The 21,066-nt window shown below is 38.7% G+C and overlaps 2 protein-coding genes across 2 annotated transcripts; one reads left to right on the plus strand and one right to left on the minus strand.

Annotated features, from left to right (window-relative positions):
• Positions 1 to 336: 336 nt before the first annotated feature.
• st8sia2 (ST8 alpha-N-acetyl-neuraminide alpha-2,8-sialyltransferase 2) lies at positions 337 to 15,274 on the plus strand. Its single transcript, XM_076991206.1, has 5 exons — positions 337 to 747; positions 3,961 to 4,110; positions 4,298 to 4,555; positions 10,801 to 11,094; positions 13,485 to 15,274. The coding sequence occupies exons 1-5, from the start codon at positions 650 to 652 to the stop codon at positions 13,768 to 13,770; spliced, it is 1,086 nt and encodes a 361-aa protein (XP_076847321.1). The 5' UTR covers positions 337 to 649; the 3' UTR covers positions 13,771 to 15,274.
• A 1,394-nt stretch (positions 15,275 to 16,668) lies between these two features.
• On the minus strand, positions 16,669 to 21,066 carry fam174b (family with sequence similarity 174 member B). Its single transcript, XM_076991217.1, has 3 exons — positions 20,406 to 21,066; positions 19,917 to 20,048; positions 16,669 to 19,088 (listed from the first exon to the last, which is right to left on the minus strand). Exons 1-3 carry the CDS (start codon positions 20,669 to 20,671, stop codon positions 19,085 to 19,087), a joined length of 402 nt encoding a protein of 133 aa, XP_076847332.1. The 5' UTR covers positions 20,672 to 21,066; the 3' UTR covers positions 16,669 to 19,084.

A 21,066-nucleotide genomic window follows, 5' to 3' on the forward strand; every position in this document is an offset into this window, starting at 1 on the left:
TTAATAATATTAATTTGACGAGACATCTTTGGAATTGCAGATGCTAGACCAGGCGTTTCACAAATTTAAATTTAGTTGGTCATACCCTTACCATCTTCATATTACTAATTTGACCTACACTGTTGCATATAAAAAATAAAGAAATTAGATGAATGAATGAATGAATGAATGAATGAATGGATGGATGGATGGATGGATGGATGGATGGATGGATGGGTGTATGAATGATTGAATGAAAATATGAAAATAAGCCGGGTCAGGTGGTGGCAGCAGCTAGTATGTTTCTGGTTCACCGTCGCACGATCTTCACCACCTGGAGTATTGCAGGAGACTGAATACTCTGTGCACTGCGGCTTTCTTTAAAGTTTCAGAGAAAGTCTTCTGTAAGCCACCGACAAGCGAAAAAAAACGATAAAACCGGGGAAAGGCGAGAGGAGACCGCTTCACCTTCTTTTCTGATGCGTTCATTAGTGTACAGCGTACCTGATGTGAAGATGAAATCACACCGTTGGCTTGCTCTCTTCTGTGGGTAGATGTTCTTCAGAAGAGCCAGTGGAAACACTGTTAGAAGGAGCTTAGGCGCAAAACCACCGCTCATTAGTCTAGTTACACGTCTGCTAGTCTACCTGGAAGGTCTGTCGGTCAAGTCATGCCTTTTGAATTCAGAACGCTGATGTTTGGATTTGTAACTGTTCTTGTGGTATTTCTCATTCTGGCCGATATATCTGAAGTCGAAGAGGAAATTGAGTGAGTATAGTTAAAATGCTTAGGACACGATTGACTTACATACACGTGCGGACGTTAGGGCTGATATTAATATAAAATCTGAAAACCGTTTATCCGCTCGATTTTGCGTTGTTCAAGACATGATGTGTAAGCAGTCATCTTTTTTTGAACGGGCTTTTCCTTCTGTTCTTTTTGAACCGTGTACTTTATATCGATTGTCCCGATACACTTGCAATAATCAATCTATTAGTAGCCTATATTGCTCTTTGTGGATAACAATGGCTGTTCCGTTGTGTGTGTGTGAGAGAGTCGCACGGAGATACAATTAATGCCCTGTGTGAATTGACAAGTCTCTGAAGTCACAGGTTAGGCTATGTAATATGCACTTAAAACTTGTTATGTTGTGTATGCATTCAGTACCAAGCTGTCTATTCAAGCTCTCCTTGAAATCAGCCTTTACGGTTTAAATTACTATTTGATGTTACGGAAACCATTAAATGCCTCAATTCTTGTAATCGCTGTGATTAATCTAGAACTGTGCTATCCCAATTAGAGTTCTGTGTCATGTGAACTGACCCCACTCCCAATAATGGACAATAGATTGCAGTAACATGTTTGTGTGGACCAAATATGGTTTCTGACTTTACCCAGGACGTCTTTGGGAGGTTATAGGGTCTTATCTGTGAGTGCTGGTGCATGAAAGCCATTTAACTAGAAGCCTAGATGACAGCCAAATGTCAGTTCCAGAGGGAGACAACTTTTTACAGTTGTTCCTTGTTGAATATATATATGACTTAAATCATCAGTTAAATGTTATGCCCTTTCATTGTAGTTCATGGATTTTGCTAAACATTTTAATCAGTGTGAGCCTTCATGATTAAAATATTCTACACTCCAGAGGCAGAGCATGGCATGTCATATACATTCCCTACTCCATCATGCACCCTACTCTAGAACATACTCAACTCTAGCATGCACACTACTATAATATGCACCCTACTATAGGATGCAGCCTATTCCACTACTCTAGCGTTGAAGCGTCCATGAGTACATGCAGACTTCAGTACATGTTGCGCATTAATTAGCTAGGTGGTATATCCTTCACTGACCAAAAGTTTCTTCATAAGTAAAAAGCCAACACATTTATAAACAGATTTGTTTGCTTGTTCCACCCTAAGAACAGATCCTAGAATCAATAGTGTTACCTAGTGTACACAGTGAACCCTGGGGCTGCCCTGCCTGCTCTGCCCTGCCCATACACGCAAGCTCAGCCTCTACCCATGGTGGATGGACTGTGAGGAGCTGGAGGCTTCGCTGCTTGATTTGTTACTGAGAACAACAGAGGGAAAAAAAGACACACAAAAAAATAGAAAATAAGTCCAAGCAGTTTGTCTTTCCCCATCTTGAATCTGCTGGCTTAGACAAACACAATCTTTGCAGCCTTGAATCGTACATTGTAAACACTTGAGAGTATTTTGAGCAGACTTTGGATGCCATGTTGTCTACTGATTTAAATTTTGCAACATGCTATAAGAGTTCCATTAAGATTAATGCTATTAAGATGCACATGTTGACAGAGCGTTATTATTAGAAAATGGGCTGGACTTATATGTAATATTGAGATTATAATATTTGAGTTCATTGATTTGTGAGTCATTACTACACATGCTGGCCTTTCCGTGATGCAGCTAAATCTCACTTGAAAACATGAAACATGTATCCTTGGTCTTTTGATGGTGCACTGAACAGTTTAGGCATTGTGAGATGGAGCTGTAGAACCTAATTGGAGGCTTCATGCATTAGATGTAAAATAAATGACAAAATCATCAGATCTCCTCTGCAGGCTTATTTATTGGTTAAAGCCTTATACCAATAAAACATTAATGTGTCATATATGAAAGAATCATATATGATTCTTCTGTCTCTCAGGTCTGTGTGTTCAAATAAAAAGGAAACTGTGGAATATGTCTTTTCTATGTAGAGAAATAATAATTTGTGGAATAATTAAATATCTACAAGGTCCAAACTTGCAAATCAATTCCATGTTTCAGGTCTTGAAAATATTAAGAGCAATATTACTTAATTCTGCTATGCAACAAAATTTTACCTTTTTTAACCACAAACTAAAATAGGTGGACTTTAAAATACTTTTTATGCCGAAGTCAAATCTATTTTAGACATTTTTGTCAGCCATGCTTTTCGGTGACAGAACAATAAAATTTTACAGTATGTATTAAGGCTGTCATTACACATACAATATGTACAGACTTATTTCTAAAATGTGCAGTGTATGATTTTGACGTGTATCTGGCCTCAGGATCATCAATCTTCAGTCTCCAGGGCTCCATATTCCTTGCTAATGCCTTACCAGGTCTTACATAATGATGTATGAACATGCTGAAAAAACAACTAAAAGACTATGGGAACTAGAAACATTCTGAAGACATATAGTCATCATGCAAAAACACTTAAGTAAGAGGAATTTCTTTGCTAAAACTTTAATGCCCTACAGATCAGCCAATTGCTACAGATCAGCCAATATGTATTTTTCAAGGACTGATGCCAGTACTGATTTCTAGAGAGTGACCTGGGAGATGGCTGATATAATACTGATATTAGATTGTGCTTCAACAAAGATAATTTCGAGTAAATCAGTAGCCTAACACTCAAATCAGAAAATGTTACAGATTAATCATGCATAGTTGTTCTTCATCCTTTCTTTACTTCTGCTGGTATTGTCAAGTAAAAATAACAAACAATGATATAAAATATTTCCACAAAAAATATAAACAAGAAGAAATCAACATCAGCATTTAAAATGTTGATTATATGTACTCCTAAGAAAAATAAAAATAATTACTGTCGATAGCCATATTAAAATTAATAATAATAATGAGAATTTTAATGAATTTTTAAAAATTCATCCTAGTGCTCAAGCATACATGAGAATGTCTTCAGGGCATCACATTTCCTGCCTCATGAAACTGGTTACCAAGAGCATCCAGAGCATCAGCCCAAACTGTCCAGTAGTGGGTGACTCTGAAGAATCTACAGCCATCTAGTAAACAAAAATATATTGTATGTATATGGTATATAATGTATGTATTTTTGTTTAGCATAGCATAGTCTCATTTTGACAGGAGTCCGGCTTTCAGATTCTCGATAATCTTAAATTGGTGTATCTGTATGAATGAATGTTTTCATCAGTATTCCACTGTTCTGTTCAATATTCAGGAAGACAAGGCTGAAGGTTGTTCCCACTCCTGTAGTAGGCTCCAAAGAAGTCTCTCTTTCCCCTTTTACCTCTCCTCCTTCAAAGAACAACATTAGCAATGCGTCCACCTCAGAATGGATATTCAACAGGACTCTGGCCAGCCTCATCAGGTAGATGATGTCTTTCAGTTTTATCTGTCTGAAAAGGTAGAGGATTTAATATATGTATTTATATTTTGTTGTCAACATGTTTTTGTCAGCCCTCATTTTAATATATATTTTATATATTCCTTATATAGATAGGTCTATGTATTCTGGAAGATGTTTATCTTTTTATAATTCTTCATGACTCCTCTAGGAAGAATGTTTTAAGGTTCCTAGATGCTGAGAGAGACATCTCCATCCTGAAAAGGACATACAAGCCTGGAGATGTAATTCATTACATTTTCGACCGTCGGTGCACCACTAACATTTCAGAGAACTTATACCGCCTCCTACCCACCGTGTCCCCAATGAAGAACCAGTACTACAAACGCTGTGCGATTGTAGGCAATTCTGGGATACTACTGAACAGCAGCTGTGGGAGGGAGATCGATTCTCATGACTTTATCATCAGGTAAGACTACTTTAAACACCTGTGGGAATGAGACTGCATGGTTCTTTTGCCCAGTCTGAACTAAACTTGGTTACCGCAAGCTTTCAGTTATTAATAGTGAGGTGGTTGGTATAATTGTTACAACTATTTAATGCTATAGAAAATTCTGGAGAAAACCTGTAAGTGGAATTTCTTTTATCAGTTAGTTATGTTCCTGCATAGCAAACAGTCATTTCCCGGAGGTAAACGTTTGAAAATTGGTTGCAACTTGGAATGTAGTGAATGAAGAAATTACTGCACCGTACAAGTCTTTTGGAAAATAAATTAAACATGCTCGGTCAGTGTATGATTGCCTGAAAAAATGTTGCTTTCAGAATGATTCAGAAGTTATTTGTTCATTCTATTCTTAATTCCTTCAATTTCCAAATCCTACATTGGCAGGAGCAACCAAAGGAAACTCAGGGGGTTGAGAACTTTGTAATATTGTATTAGTACTTTTCCCTTGTAAGAGGCAAGTGAAAACAATTGCAGTTATGTTGAGAAAAGACCTGTTTGTCATTTTATTTTATGATTAAGATAAATAAGAATGCATATGTGTAAATGCAGGCCATCCCATGTGTGAGGAGCTGGACTTCTCCCTCTCCTGGTGCTGCCGTGTCCGTGTGGCGCATCCGGTGGTCTTGCAGGGTCTGAGCAGGATGTCCAGTTTTCAGGCTGCTCACACAGATAAGCCTTTTCCAAGGAGCTAAATCGCTTATATAATCCCTTTCTATTCCTTTAAAAGTGATTTATTGCATAACATTGCAAGATGGTAATTATCTCGGTTACCATGAGAGGTTTGTTTTTTTTTATCACTTGTGTATGCAGTGCCTTACAAAAGCATTACCCCTTGAAGCCATTAGAGGTTTCTGTATTATAAATGACACACAGATTGCTTCAGCCAGTATTTTTCTTGCAGACTAATTTGTTGTTAAATTAAGTTTTCAAGTTAAAATACATTTTAAGATAAACAGATCTTTTTAAAAAACAGACAAGTACTTTGTAAGTCAAGGCAAGGCAAATTTATTTATATAGTACCTTGGATTCACACTGGTAATTCAAAGTGCTTTGGTAAAAGCACATTTCAATACAATAACAATTTTACACATGCATTACTGTGTAAGCTCTGCATGTTTAGAAGTGATTTTCACCCATCCAAGCTTTTCAGGTTGTTTAGATGATGTTTGTGGACTGCAGCTTTGGTGCCACAGATTCTCAGTTAGACCTGTACTTTGACTTGGCCCTGGTACAGCATGGACCCTTTTTCAGAACTCACCTCCCTGTGTTGCTTGGACCACTAGCTTGAGACTAATTTCCTGCTGAAAGATCACATTTTCCTCACATTTTGTTTTTTGAGTAAATAGGTTATATTGAAATATTTTCCTGTTTATTGCACCATGTGTCCTAACTTCAGTTTTGACGAGATGTTGACTCCCAATGAGGAAAAGCACTCTCATAACATAATGCTGCCACATGTAGAAGGTCTGACTGAGTTGTTACTATTAATTAACATTAGAAATGAATATTATTGATGATTCTAAAAAGCTAGACTACAGTCTAACAGGACAAGGTAGTCAGGATTTAACACACTTGATGATTTACTTGAATTTATCAAGGAACTACTAATCTTTTTTTTTTTTGGTGTCTGAAGGAAATTTGATCACTCTACTAGAGTACTATTTCTAGCTGTTAGAACTACTCTGGCATGAGAGACACACATGGGGAAAACACTGCCAAAGTTTAATAATAAAGTGACGGCAACAAGAAGACAAGAATATTGTAAAACCCTCAGCATACACGAGTCAAATCACACAGCTGATAGAAGTATTCATGAGGCATGATTGCTTGGGAATAAAAAACAATACAAAGGGCAGAACTCATTCAACAGACAAAGCCAGAACCTTCCCTTGATATGTGATGTCACGGTATCAAGACGACTCACCATGACGGCGCAGGAGAGGAGAGTCAGGGAATCGGGGAACAAAGCTTTTGTTTAAGTTCAATGTGGAGTTCTGAGAGCTTCAGTACCCAGACTGATGTTGTGTGAATCAACCCCATGTATACTTATTTAAGATTATGACATGCAGGATGATCATCATTCATTGAGATGAAGTTGGATCAGATGAGAATACCTGAGATTCAACTCTGAAATGGTTCATAGGAGACCTACAAGCCAGTTGATCTTGAAACATCAGGTGTAATGTACAAGGGTGTAGAGGCAGGTGGTGTCATTCTCCCTGCCACATCCGATTGTCCATGTTGATTGGTTGTAGCTGTGGATTGTGGGACACCTCCCATCTCTGCTGTCAAAGGCCTTTTCTTGTATAACAACATAAAGTTTATACATGTAATTGAACAAAGTATTTTCCATATAACACGTTTATCACACAACTTTGACAATGATCTCATTGTTTCAGGCAGGATTTCTCAATTAATTCAACATGAAATATGGTATATTTTGTATTTTCACATAGATAATATAATAATGGATAGCACATTCATACAACATGATATCATTACTCAAACACCATCTGACATGTCACAAGATGTTATAAATATGATGTGAAATTTCAGTAGTTATAAAAGAAATTGTAGACTGAATATGTATCAGTCCATTTCACTTGTAGGATGGTGTTTGTAAGGGAATGGGCAGAGTTAGGTTTGTGCCCTATATAGCATTATGAAATGTGGCCAAAAATTCAATTTCTGTCTCAGCTGAGCACACATCATCATCATCAACTGGGTCACTGTGGTGCTTTCTGGTCAACATCAGGCGTGCTTTGATGTGTTTTTTCACCAGTAATGGCTCCTTTATAGCCACCCTCTCATAAAGGCTGTCTGTGTGCAGGGCTGTTAACTGCTGCATCTTCGCTAAAGCCTCAGCCAATGAACACTGAAACTCTTCAGTGATTGATGGTTTCTGTGAGGCTACTCTGTCAAGCCCCTGTCTTGCTCTGATGCCCCTGTCTTGCACTGATGCTCCTGTCTTGCTCTGATGCCCCTGCCTTGCACTGATGCCCCTGTCTTGCTCTGATGCTGTGATTTGAGGGACAGTCTCAAGGGGATCTAACAGTACTCAAGGGGATATCCAAAAACATGGATATTATTTTGTAGTCTTTTCCTACCTAGTTCATGATTGTAAATTTATTGCTAGCTTGTTGTCTTTTCTTAATTTTCATAGCTTACTCCTGGAATTAAGGGAATCATTTATCCAGAAAACATGAACGCTTTGATATATGGTGGAGACTGAAGCAGGTTACGCAGGGAAATTCTTTTTTTATTTATTTGGCACATTGCAAAGACACATGAAACCTGCAGGTTTGGTCAACGATAAAGAAGCACAAGGGTTTAAGTAGGCATGTTAAGGAGGTGTGAAACAAGACACAGGTGTGGGATAGGGGTTGTGACACACAGAGGGTTGTGACACACAGACTCACACAGCCACAATGAACACTAACTAGACACAATGAGGGAGGGTGTGGGAGACCAACATTCACAAACACACACACACACACTACTGAATGCTCACAGGACAAAATGAGTGGGCGTGGCTGACAAACAAACTCACACACACAACGAACATTAACCAGTCACGTAAAAGAAACCAGTTATGGAGGAGGGGGACATTACATTTGAATGATTCAGATGTCAGGGCCAGTTTTGAAGTTAACTTGGAGAGTCCACAGCACAGAGCTTGAATACTTATTTATGCCCACTGCATTTTTCAGTTATTTTTGTCACAGAACATTTTCATGCCTAAAGCCAACATCACTTTCATTGTGATGAGTAGTCTTTGTAAAAAAATATTGTTTCTGTATAACAGAAAAAAAGATTAAAATGTAATTTGTACGCATGTATAGATTCATATTACACATTACACATTCCTTTTATACAGTGCATTCAGATTCACAGCAGCTTTACGGAGAACCAGGTGGCGCAGGGTATTAGAATCCACACCATGCACATTCTGTTTATCATCAGTGCTGGTTCATTCCCATCACTGTAGCTTCAGGAACATTCTGAAACATGCTGATGTTTATGTCAGCCAGGATTTGCAATCAAATAAGATGCAGTTTTGGAAGGCACCATATCTGATGTCTCCTACTGAATCAAATAATTCTGTTGCACCTTCTCTACTCAAACCCAAATCAATTTTTTTACTTTGGCAGTATATGGTCATTGAATTGATCAGAGATGTGCAGATGGACTATTCTTTCTAGTAACTCTAAAAAGTTTAGTGTTCCACCCAAATGTTTTTTCCATCACCTAGAAGTCCATTACTTTGTCAGTTTTTCCAATTTTTCATCAAGTAACCCTTTAAATTCAATTTTAGTCTGCTGCACTGTTGAAAGCTGTAATTTCAGTTATCTACAGCAGTCTGTCTCTCTCTCTCTCTCTCTCTCTCTCTCTCTCTCTCTTGAGCATTAGGGCACAGATGGAAGTGGGAGTTAGGTGATAGTTGTCTAGATGAAGTTTGGGATGTCTGGCCTACATAACAACCGTGCATCCTGCATAGTGTGAGACTCAATTAGGGGTGACCTGCAATAGACCCTGATTCGACTATAGTCGACTATACCCCCTAGTCGCCTATGAACGTCATAGTCGAATGTACCATTCTAACTGCATGGGGGTGGCCAAGGATGCAGCTAAGCGTTGTTACATGGAATGTCTTTGTTTTCGTTATATATAGCCTTTTGTCAAATAAAATCATTTAACAAAATCTAATCTAATTTCTGTTAATAAATATAAAAAAATATGTTTGCACATTAACAGTAAGCATCTTCCTTACTACACATTAATAAATCACACCCTGCTGTTGCACAATCCAAACGAGCGGAGCTGAACACGCTACAGAATACGCGCAGTATCTACCGAGATTATAATGGCTACTAAAAAACTTCAAAAGTATTTTAAAAAACAAAGATGAATCAAACAAAGTAAAGTGCAAGTTATGTCATCAACGTCTTTCATTTCGCATGACAACAACCAACATGGCATACCATTTAAAAACGCGTAAGGCGAAAAAAAACGTTTGTCGTTTCAGTCGTGTGTCTCGTCTCTACCGAGCCCGTACCCTCGTTTAATTATTATTTTTTACCCATGTCCCCTCCCGGGCTCGGTACACTTTATATAGTGTAACAGTTTACTATTTTTATTTTTATTTTTTACAAAGATTTGGGATATTAAAGGATTTTATCCTGCACTGGTCTGTGGATGTGCGATAAATATCAAAAGTTAAATACCTTTCTGATCTACTCATTTCAACTGACTGTAAAAACTGCTTTTTCAAAAAAATCCTTATTCATTGGCATATAACATTTTTTAACTGTAACGCAAATAGTTACTTTCTCTGGTAACGAGTTACTTTTATTATAGAGTAATTCAGTTACTAACTCAGTTACTTTTTTGAACAAGTAGTGAGTAACTATAACTAATTACTTTTTTAAAGTAACGTTCCCAACACTGCTAAAAAGTGTCAAATATTGACATTTTAATGACTTCACATTGATGACTCCAGGCTTCACTTTTGTCTGTCGTTTCTCTGGGTTTGCTTCGAGCCCTGTCAGGTCTTGATTTCTTCGGTGTAATGGATACTGGGTTTGTGTCCTAGACCCACGTCAGCCTCATGCTGGGAGGGGGTGTCTCTGTTCAAACGGTCCATTGTCTGACTCAGTCAGTGCATCTGTAGTATCTAACCAAGGATAGAATGTGGCCTTCTCATCCCTATGGTGATGGGAAGGGTTGGTAAGACTCATTAAACCCCTCTCTTCTCTCTAGGCATGTAGACATGCAAAATACGAGCATGTTATTTCATAAGAGAAAGGGCCTTTCGTAAGAGAGAGTTTTCCTCTAAAATATGTAGAGCTGTAGTCCAACATACCATCTTTGGGTGCTTTGATTAAATTGGATCTTACATGCATGATGTGTCATGAGAGTGGATTAGAGAGAGGACAAAAGGGCAGATTAAAACGGGGCAGTTAGCATGAATTTATTACATGTATTAAATATTTCACTTTAAAGTAGTCTTTTACTAGACTACATTTGTATCATGTATTATGTTAATAACATGCTAATAATACATTCATATGGAAACACTTAATAATAACCAGTCCAAGACCGTAACGAGAAGCTGGGAAGAGTGCATGTATTGTAAGGTGTATCATCTGTATTGACAGTAGTCCACGTGTGTGTGCGCGTGTGCGTGTGTGTGTGTGCATATGCTGCAGGTGCAACCTCGCTCCTGTTGAGCACTACGTAAAGGACGTGGGCGTACGCACGGGCCTGGTCACCATGAACCCATCGGTGGTGGAGCGGGCCTTCCAGGACCTGAGCAGTGAGCGGTGGAGGCAGCAGTTTGTGCAGCGTCTGCAGGAGCTGCGCCCCGCCCTGCTCTGGATCCCCGCCTTCATGGCCAAAGGTGGAGAGGAGCGGGTGGAGCGGGCAGTCCGTCTGATCCTTTCCCAGAGTGCCAGTGTGCATGCTGCTTTCCCCTCCCTGCGCCTGCTCCATGCCGTCAGAGGGTATGTGTGTGTGTGTGTGTGCGTGCGTGCGTGTGTGTGTGTGTGTTTGCACGCTATTGTGCAACAGAAATTTGCTCAAAAAAACTCAAAACAGGCTACATTTAATGTCATGTCATATTCACATAGTCGAGTTGTTCTTTGTTCTGCCATGGTTTTAGGTAGTAACAGACATGCACAGTGGCTCATATTTATCAGGCTCTCTAAAAGGTCCTAATGAGCTTGGACAGACATACTCCCCTCTCACTAGGGTCACAGATCTCCCCCAGTACCCTTTAAATAGCTTGACCTTTGCCTCCTTCACTGACCTCTGCCTAGATGAGGTTTGTGACAGGCTTCTGTCCAGATCTCATTCCAGGCCACAGGAACTAACCTGGCATTTGTCTTCCCCCGTATTAGCAAGCAGAATGTGCTCATGTTCCTCAGTAATCCCAGTAATTCCTCAGTTCCTCATGTAATCCCAGTCCCAATTCTGGCTCTCACACACTGAAGACATGAAGAAGACAAATGTTTGCCACCTCCATAATTAGTTCTTTGTTGGACACACTTACTTTGCTAATTTAGCACTGAAGCTTTCTGGTCTGAATGTTTAACTGAGCCTTTCGTTTTCAGGTCTGTGTTCATTGCCAGGGTGCTGGGATACTTGCAGAGGTGGGGACTCGAGTCACATGACTTGGACTCGAGTCAGACTCGAGTCATTAATATTAAGACTTTTGACTTGACTTGAAAAAATATTCAGAGACTTAGACTTGACTTGGACTTTTACACCAATAACTTGGGACTTGAATTGGACTTGAACCTGTTTACTTGCAAAGACTTGATTTTTTTTTTTACCCCAAATCTAAATTTTAAAATGCATATTAATATTTATAAAGTGCGCCCCATTAATTTCATTTCCGTCCTTCTGACGCAGACCAGCGTTACACCAGATTCTGTGACCGTCGAGTTTTGTGACCACAGGGGGCGCTATTTCACAGTTTCTGTTCAGAGGCACAAACGCTTTACGAATGCTACGTAAACTACGCTGATGCACTTTCTTTACTCGTTTTGTTGGTGTCCACGAGCCAGAATATGACAGATGTTTATATTTACATTTATCGTCTCTTAATTACTTAAATGTACTTAAACAAGATTTACCATCCCCTCACCATTGCAGCCAACAAAGAAATCATGAATGGGATGTACAGGTGAGCCTTTTTAACTGGGGTCACCAATTCTGACGGCAGCCATCAGAATATGTGACCCCACTGAATCTCCAGGTAACAATAGTAGCCTACACCGTGACCCCACAATAACAGAAAACAATGAAAAAATAACCCTAACATTTTATTTAGTCTATCTTTAAACATTTTATCCAAATGTTTAGAATAACCATTCGTAATGACAGCATCTTGCTTACGATGAAGCTTGCTATTTTCGTGTAAAATGATGTAACGAAACATTCTTGTTTAAGTACATTTATGTAATTAAAAGAAGATAAGATGTAAATGATCTGTCATCTTTTGGCTGGCGGACACCAACAAAACGAGTAAACGCATCAGCGTAGCATTCGTAAAGCGTTGGTGCCTGTAAAAAAAAAAAGACTCGAAAGGACTTGAAATTCCAAGTTTCAGACTTGGGACTTGACTTGACGGTTGCCTGTCTTGACTCGAGACTTGACTTGAGTTGATTGTCTTTGCTTGAGACTTGACTCGGGACTTGAGGATAAAGACTTGGACTTACTTGAGACTTGCAAAACACTGACTTGGTCCCACCTCTGGATACTTGTACCTGTGGTCATTGTGAATCATTTGAAAGGTTTTGAAATACTGGCATCCAGGAGCTGCCTAGTTCTAGCTGGATAAATGAGCAGATGTAGTTTTATATATGAATTATGTATATTCATATATATATATATATATATATATATATATATATATATATATATATATATATATATATATAAACACACACACACACACACACACACACACACACACACACACATATATATATATATATATATATATATATATATATATGCAATGGCTAAACCATATAAGGAGTTATGTATGAGAGCAAATTAAAACCATTCACTTATCAAAAAATGATGATGCATTCCTCTGAAAAGCCTATAGGCTCACTTCCTTAGCAGCCCATTGTATGTTTCTTAAATAACCTAGAGTCACTTGCATCATAATGATGTCATATTACATTTACACAAATGTTATAATCATAATCAGGCACGAGAGAGGCTAGTTGCTGTGACTCAACTAGCTGAAAAATAATGTCAGTGCTTCTCATAGAGCAAGCCCACAGGTAGATGGATTCATAAGGTATGTAGATAGTGATGTTGCTGAATATGGTGGTGTAATGCGGTTTGAAAATTTATTATCAATGCTGTCTTGCCTAAGGTACTGGCTGACCAACAACATCCAGATCAAAAGGCCTACCACCGGGCTTCTCATGTACACCATGGCCACACGCTTCTGTGATGAGATTCATCTCTATGGCTTCTGGCCTTTCTCACGTGGTCCTGAGGGCAACCCAGTTAAGTACCACTACTACGATGCACTAACATACCAGTACACATCAAGCAGCAGCCCCCACACCATGCCACTGGAGTTTCGTACCCTGAGTGCCCTCCACAGCCAGGGGGCGCTTCGGCTGCACACGGGGACCTGCAAGCCCTCCACCTGATGACAGGTTTGATCGTACCGTAGCGGTTGTGATTGTGGAAGTTGGAGGCAAATAAACGCTACGAGTGGTCTTTGGAAGAAAGGGTTAGTAGTCAATGGCGACAGAGAGAGAGAGCGTGAGCCTGTTGACCCCATGCTCTGAAAACTCACTTATTTGGCAAGGGGTGTGGAGTGGGATCTTATTAAAATTAGATTTTATCAAATGTCCATGATAATCCTTATGCAGCCCTATGCAGCTTTTTTGGTGCAGTGCATTAGTTTGACCACAAGATGGAAACACTTAAATCAGTCGCATACATTCTCTTCATTCACTGATAAAATGTTTTGTGAAGGAGTTAGTGGAGAGATATACAGGGCTACAGGAAGCTGTGGGGGTGGGCATTTGAGCTTTATAGAACCTGTGGAGCTCTGTTTACAGACTCACACTCTCAAATGTGACATGTTACTTGAGTTACCTTTGGAATGTTTGCTTAGCTAACAGAATTGTAACTCCCAGACAGATTGGGTTCTTTTTTGGAAGACAGCAAACAGTGCATCACTAGTTTGCAAACTTGGCAAGACTGCAGTTAAATCCAGAACACACCCAGATGTTCACACAGAACCCTGCTTACACAAGGATGGTTGACAGCACAGGACCTTCAGGGACTGTGACTATTTAGTTTAGTTTTTTATCTCCATACTTTAGAGCTCCAAGTGTACTCTGAGACAGTGTGCACTGTGAATTCACAGGGTGGTGGCATGCAGGTGGGGAAATGGCTTACAATCACTGAGAATGTGCTGTTTTATGCACCATTGTTATATGAGGTCCAGAGAACTTTTCACATGTGCTGTTTCACTATGTGGCACATTGTGCTAGTGGTGGATTTACATTGTACATTTGATTTAAATAAATACATAAACCAAATTATGGTGGTCCTACTAATTTATACTCATTTATCCAGTCTGTCAAAGAACATTCATATCCGTTGTTTATTAGTAACTATTTCCCACAATTCCAATATCAATATTTTAGTCACTGTTCGGTTCAAGCAGAAATGAAAAAAGCATTAGCTAATAAGTACTTAAAACATTCAGGGTGTGAACCAATCCTCAGTCATGTGCTCTGAGCCATGTGAAAGCCATTTGTGTTGGCAGGAGAGCACTAGAGGTCCCCACGCTGCTCTTGTTTTGGTCTCTAGTTCAGTTAAAAATAGAGTATAGTTTTACAACAGACGTCAGCAAGCCATCCAGTATAATGAATGCATTTATACGTAAAAGCATGTCGGTGTTTTTTCAAAAATAGAAACAGTCTGCAACCAGTCCTGCTAAACGTAATGACTGTCCTTGGTGGATGGTAGCTCCTAGACATTGTGTAGACATGATGAGAATTATTGGAAAAATCTGGTTTAAGGGGCTTTATGTTGGAGCCATGTTCCATTTTTCTTTGTGTGGTTGTAAGTGGGATGTGCATCTAGTTTTACACCCAAACACCTTCATGATGTCTTATTTAATAGCTTGTCTTTGCATTAAGGAATTACTACACTAAAAGCTTTAAAATCTTTAGAGGGAACCCGTGTACCTGAGAATTTGTTGGGAGATGCAGTTTTTTTTTCTGGAGTGAGGTTTTTTCAAGAATGCATAAAAAAATCAAACTTTGATGAAAAAAAAAATATAGAATGGTACCTGCTGCAGGCATTTCCAGTTAAGAAAAAGAGATTGTGTCTTCATTGTTAGCCTAATTAGCTGTGTTGACAGTGAAGCAGTGATGAGGTTGACGAGTTAGGAAAAGACTTGCACAAGGCACAGTCACACAGTCATTAGAGTAGCAGTTCATATACGGTATGATCTGTGAGGTTTGTTGAAGCTTTAAACACAAGACTGGACAACGTTTCAGAATGAGATGCTACCACAGCCATTTAGGTTCATTCATTTTACAGTGGTAAAGTCTAGATGCGTGTTGTGAAAAGTTGGTACAAAAAGTAGTCAGGAACATGGTTTCAATTTCAATTCAAATTTATTAAATTGATTTGTTTTCACAGGAGCTTTGACACAAGTGTAAAGAACTCCCATTTTAAGTAGGTTGAAAGGAACTTGTAATCTTTTGTGGTGTCTTACAAGTTGGCTTTCATTTCCAGAAGGGGAGAGTCACAGAGCTTGGAGGATTCGTTTAACAGCAAAAGTCCAAATAAAACACCAGATGAATTTTAATACAAGCACTATGTGGTGTGGAACAAAATAAGTCAGCATTCCAACTCTTGTAACAAACACAGATGAGGCCGATATTCTCGTGGTCTCAGGAAAAAGGATGTGGTCCGACAGAAAAATGGGGGCGTGGTTCAGACATAGAAGTGTTAACTGGCACAGACAGAATTTAAAGAGTGGTTTTAAAGTCCACAGTTACAGCACTGAAACCATGAAAACAATGAAGATAAAAATGTCTCTTAAAATACAATGAAAATAAAATACTTAAATAAAATACAAGGATTCCAGTTAGACATAGTAATTCAGCACATCTGACCATATGGACTTGCAGAACATTTTGGAGACATCATGGCTTATTCAACTGAATAAATGTGATTGCATTAGTCATATTGTCTGGTGTCATCATGCAGGTGCATATTTGACATTTTAACCAAACACTGAGCAAATGTTGCTTTTATGGAACACACAATTTGTATTTACAGTACAACAGTAACAAGCACAAAAAATAGCAAGTAATGGAAATATAATCTGGTTTTATATTCAGATTTATGTTTACCTTAAAAAGAAAATGACCCAAAAACCCTTCTCCTTAAAACAAATATTTGATTAACATATAGTACAACGTCTTAGCTACCCAAGCCATTATTATATGCTATTAATCCAAAACATTGGTTAACACTTAAACAGTTTGCCAATAAAACATTAATGTAAATCAACATTTATACAATAGAAAGGGAAGTGTGTGTGTGTGTGTGTGTGTGTGTGTGTGTGTTTTTTTTTTAAAGGACAATAAAGGTGAAAGATACATCCCACTCCATCTCTACCTGCCACACCTAGAGCCGAATCCTGCTGAGAATATCTTTTAGTATGATAATGACTTCACAGACACAGAAACACTGTTAAGACCCATGTGTACACCATGAAAGGACAGAGCAGAGCCTGTCCTAGCCATAAGGGCAGGTGTTTGAGATCAGGCATGCAGAAAAAAAAATATTAAAACCAGTAGCCAAGGTCAAAAGCAACCTTTGAAAATCTACCTTGGTGCCATTCTTTTGTTTAAGTAAATACATACTGAATGACCTGATAAACAGCTTAAACATTATTTTCTGCAGTGCCCTGAACTTTCCTACAGCCTTGAATATGAAATGCTGAACCAAACTCAAAGGACCACCTACTAACTTATTTGCTAACACCACTTGTTTTTGGATTAGGAGTCTTGCAGGTTGCTAAGTAACAGTAATATCTCTGATCTTCATGTTCTCCGTTTTTGGCAGACCATGAAGGTCATTGGAGTTCCCTAACGCTCCCAGACTGCACTCATTTCAGTGCTTTGTTATTATGCCTCAAACAGTTACAATGAGGCATCCATTTAGCTGCTTCAAAATAATGGGGAAAAACACTGGCATTCTGAACAGGTGGACATAACCTCATGGTTATTCATTCCTGGGCCTGGACTCCCATCAGGTATGCAGGCCCTGCACCCTTATTATAGGAGACAGTGTCCTGAGCCTCTTATACTCAGCAGTAGTGCAAAAATCCACACCACTATTGCTGATAAGCACACAAAACAGTGCAAAAAAAGCATACATTCTTGAATATTAAAAACTTTATTTTAATTCGCAACTGACAATTTGCCAGTCTGCTATAAGCTGCAATCATCAAATAAGAAAATACAATGTAACATTTTATATTCCTACAATCCCATAAGAGTTTTATTGAAGCAGAATGATGTTTAATGTTTTTTAGAATACAAATTTGGGCTTAATGGATAAATCAAAACAAAGTTGACAGCTTCATGCAAGCTCTCATTTACCTTGAGCTTGGGAGTTGATTGCCATAATTATGTAACTGGAGGAAATATGGCAGAATCTGAAATATATTTCAAATAAGCTTTAAAATGAATCTGCAATAAAAGGTCCGAGTCCGAGATACCTGATTATCATTTAATTTGAATCTTAGCACTGTGTAAATCCCTCTAGATCCTTAAACGTGCAATGGAGTAGCTTATTGTCAAAACAGACTGAATGTGGTTAGTGTTTTGTAAAGCCTTTTCAAAGATTTTTCTCCAGTCTCTCATAGCAGCAACATAAAAGAAACACCTACCTAAATTATACCATCACACACTAAACCCAATAGATCAGCAAAATCAGTCTAAGACCCATCTCATACAGTAAAAATGCACAATGATTAGTAGACACATCACCTACAATGTGATAGTTAATATATACTAGTTATAAAATCAAGGTTTTTACTGTGTTACTAAAAATAAACTATTTCTGATACAGTATATACACATGACATATTATCTAAATGTTTATATTATAAACACATCTAACAAACTATAATAAATCATATGGAAGCTTTGTCTCGTTAGTACATGGCCCATACTTCTATGCCTATATAATCTATACTTACATATAAAACATTCTGATATATCGTGACCAATTTATCACATAACATACAAGACACAAACCTTCTGTCATTTGGAGTTTTACGATTCACCTTAAATAACATGAATTAAAGTATTATAAATTATTGTGATAAAGAATACTTAGACACAGAATCGTCTTAAGTATTAATTTGAAGCAGAATGTCTTTCAGAAATAATGGGCCCTGGTCAAGTAATAAGGAACATTCCAGATAAATTAATGGTACAACTTTCTGCAAAAGTGTACTGCAATGCTTGTAGGTGATAACACCTTGATAACACACTCAAAAGCAAACACACCAACATACAAATACATCATGCAACCTGAAGTCTGTGTTTAACACGTTTACTTTCAAGAATATGTTTGACCATTTTGGAGATCCTGCGGGTAAAGATATATTGTAGATGTCCACCATCAAAAGATTCATTTGATGACTGAAGACCAAGGGTTGCCTTTGACAAGAATCTTAGACTAGTGAAGAGCAATCTTTTAAACTGAGCCTCAGATTCCTTCAACCTAAAACAATTCAACTCGCCATAACAGAGAATTAAGCATGACTCACTCTTGCTGGTTAGACATGAAGGTTCCACAACATATAAATGATTAACCAAAGAATGCTTGGAAATTGCTTCCTGGTGAAATGTCTTTAATGAATGGGTGTAACAAGAAACTACACAACCACTGTACATGTTCAGTGCTCTAAATTCACCTGTGGAGAAAAGATGGAAAGTATAAGACTCTTGCTTAGCGATTTTTCTAAATACAACCAATTTATATACTAAATACAATCTAAATACAATTTGTTACTTCAAATATGTCCAATGTCTTCACTAAATCATTCATTAGCTTCTCAGAGAAAATGTCAACATAAATGTTTTTTTTATGCAGTTCTAGGGACTGAGAACATTATTGTCGCCCCTGCTATTGAGTTAGTTGTGTTAGAGCAGGAAAAACACAAAGCATGAGAGATCTCAAGGCTTATTTTGTGCTAAAGGCCAAACTGTGCACTCTGAAAAGTACAAACTACGAGGCAAACAGGACACCAGGTCCTGCTCTGAGGAAGCTGCGTCTACGTCAAAGAACAATTGAAAAGGAGGAAGGGAGAAGTCAACGCAGAGACCAAACCAAGCTATTTTCTAAGTACAGTGGGAGAGTTTTGTAAGCCAATGTTACATTGATACATAATTTTGCACATTACAATAGGCTATGTCAACAGGGTTACTGCAATGAAGTAAAACCATGTACATGATTGTTACTTTAATAGACAACAATATAAATCATTATAGCCACTTGCATGCCCTCTACCTAAATTTTGTCTTGGGGAAAGTATGGGCCACGTAATTCTCTGGAAAGGGACTCGTTTTTGTCGGTAAAATTAAGTGGACTTTTCCCCAGGACGTATAAATGAGGAAAAGAGTATATTTAAAAACTTATTTTAACCTGCAGTGTAACAAATAGGCTGCTTTGTGGCTGTGAGTTATGAACAGTTAGGAGTTATTAATGGGTGAGCTCCAGCGCCCTGGTGCCCTGACCTCACCTGTACTTCACATCAAACAGAGTGGAGTCGTCGTCGTCATCGTTCTCTTCATTTAACGGCGCCATCTCCACGCGCTCGGCGGGAGTTGTAATTATGTCATACTTGCGCGTTTTTCTGATCTTCTTTCCGGATCTAGTAGAAGTACAGATCATTTGCTTAATTTCCTAAATGTGTTGGCAATATGTGATCAAAACGTATCAACCCCGACTCATACGCCAGATGCTTTCCTCGCGATACAAGGGCATATGGACGCAGGATTAAGTCAGTTGACCAGTAAGCAACAATATCCATTTGTGCGCGGACTTCAAAGATCGCCAACGGTTAACAGTGCTACAAAATTTTACGTGCTAATACGTTTTTACAATGTTGCCCATTGCATAACCCAAACGAAGCATATTCCGACAACCATCAGTAACGTTCATTTCAATTGCATGAATATTCAGGATGCAATATGGGTTTATGTACACACACATTAGGCCTTCAGCTTACCTGTACGCTTTAATGACGAGGCAGGTGATAAGCAATGTCGTCAAAACGCAGAGGAAAACGACGAGATTCTTGATAGTGGGGAGATCCCTTAAGATCGTAGAAATGCGAGAGCCAACCAAAGAATTAGTGGCGTTAAACGTGTTTTCATCACGAAGTGATGCAGTAGAATTGAGCTGAGCTGCTGTGGATGGATGAGACGGAGGTACTCCGCTGCCTTGCCGTGTAAACACAACAAGCAGAGTTATTATATGAAAATATGGGGGCATGTTTCTTTTTAGAAGCGATTCCTAAATAAAGTACAATTTCAAGCCACTCAAAAAGGGAAGACGTTCTGCGCTTTCTCGTGCGAAATTCCCAGCAGGAGCCCCCAGACGAATACCATATGGAAACCGTATTGCATAGTCGCTGGTAAGTGATGGTAACTATTTTGGTCAGTTCAAAATCTCAAAGTCTGATCCAAAAAAAAATATTCTCCGCGTCCTTTTTAGTACCAGATTTTATTCCATGTACAACAAATCCAATGTGGCTGCTGAAAAGCAATTGGCTTTCTCTCGCTCTCCCCTCCAGGATGTTTTAGGAATGTGTCGGCAGAAGGAAGCGTAGATACTCCCCACACCCGGAAGAGTTCCGGGAGGAATGAGCGAAGGGAGTGCACGACCAC

This window comes from Brachyhypopomus gauderio, chromosome 2, assembly GCF_052324685.1.
Source record: "Brachyhypopomus gauderio isolate BG-103 chromosome 2, BGAUD_0.2, whole genome shotgun sequence".
NCBI lineage: Eukaryota > Metazoa > Chordata > Actinopteri > Gymnotiformes > Hypopomidae > Brachyhypopomus > Brachyhypopomus gauderio.

Excerpts from the sequence above, each read along its gene's own strand:
- st8sia2 (XM_076991206.1), top strand. The coding sequence starts at position 650 with ATGCCTTTTGAATTCAGAACGCTGATGTTTGGATTTGTAACTGTTCTT. Across the intron at positions 4,111-4,297 it reads ACTCTGGCCAGCCTCATCAG|GAAGAATGTTTTAAGGTTCC; the intron begins GTAGATGATGTC and ends TGACTCCTCTAG. Across the intron at positions 4,556-10,800 it reads TCTCATGACTTTATCATCAG|GTGCAACCTCGCTCCTGTTG; the intron begins GTAAGACTACTT and ends CATATGCTGCAG.
- fam174b (XM_076991217.1), bottom strand. The coding sequence starts at position 20,671 with ATGCCCCCATATTTTCATATAATAACTCTGCTTGTTGTGTTTACACGG. Across the intron at positions 20,049-20,405 it reads CTCGTCATTAAAGCGTACAG|ATCCGGAAAGAAGATCAGAA; the intron begins GTAAGCTGAAGG and ends TACTTCTACTAG.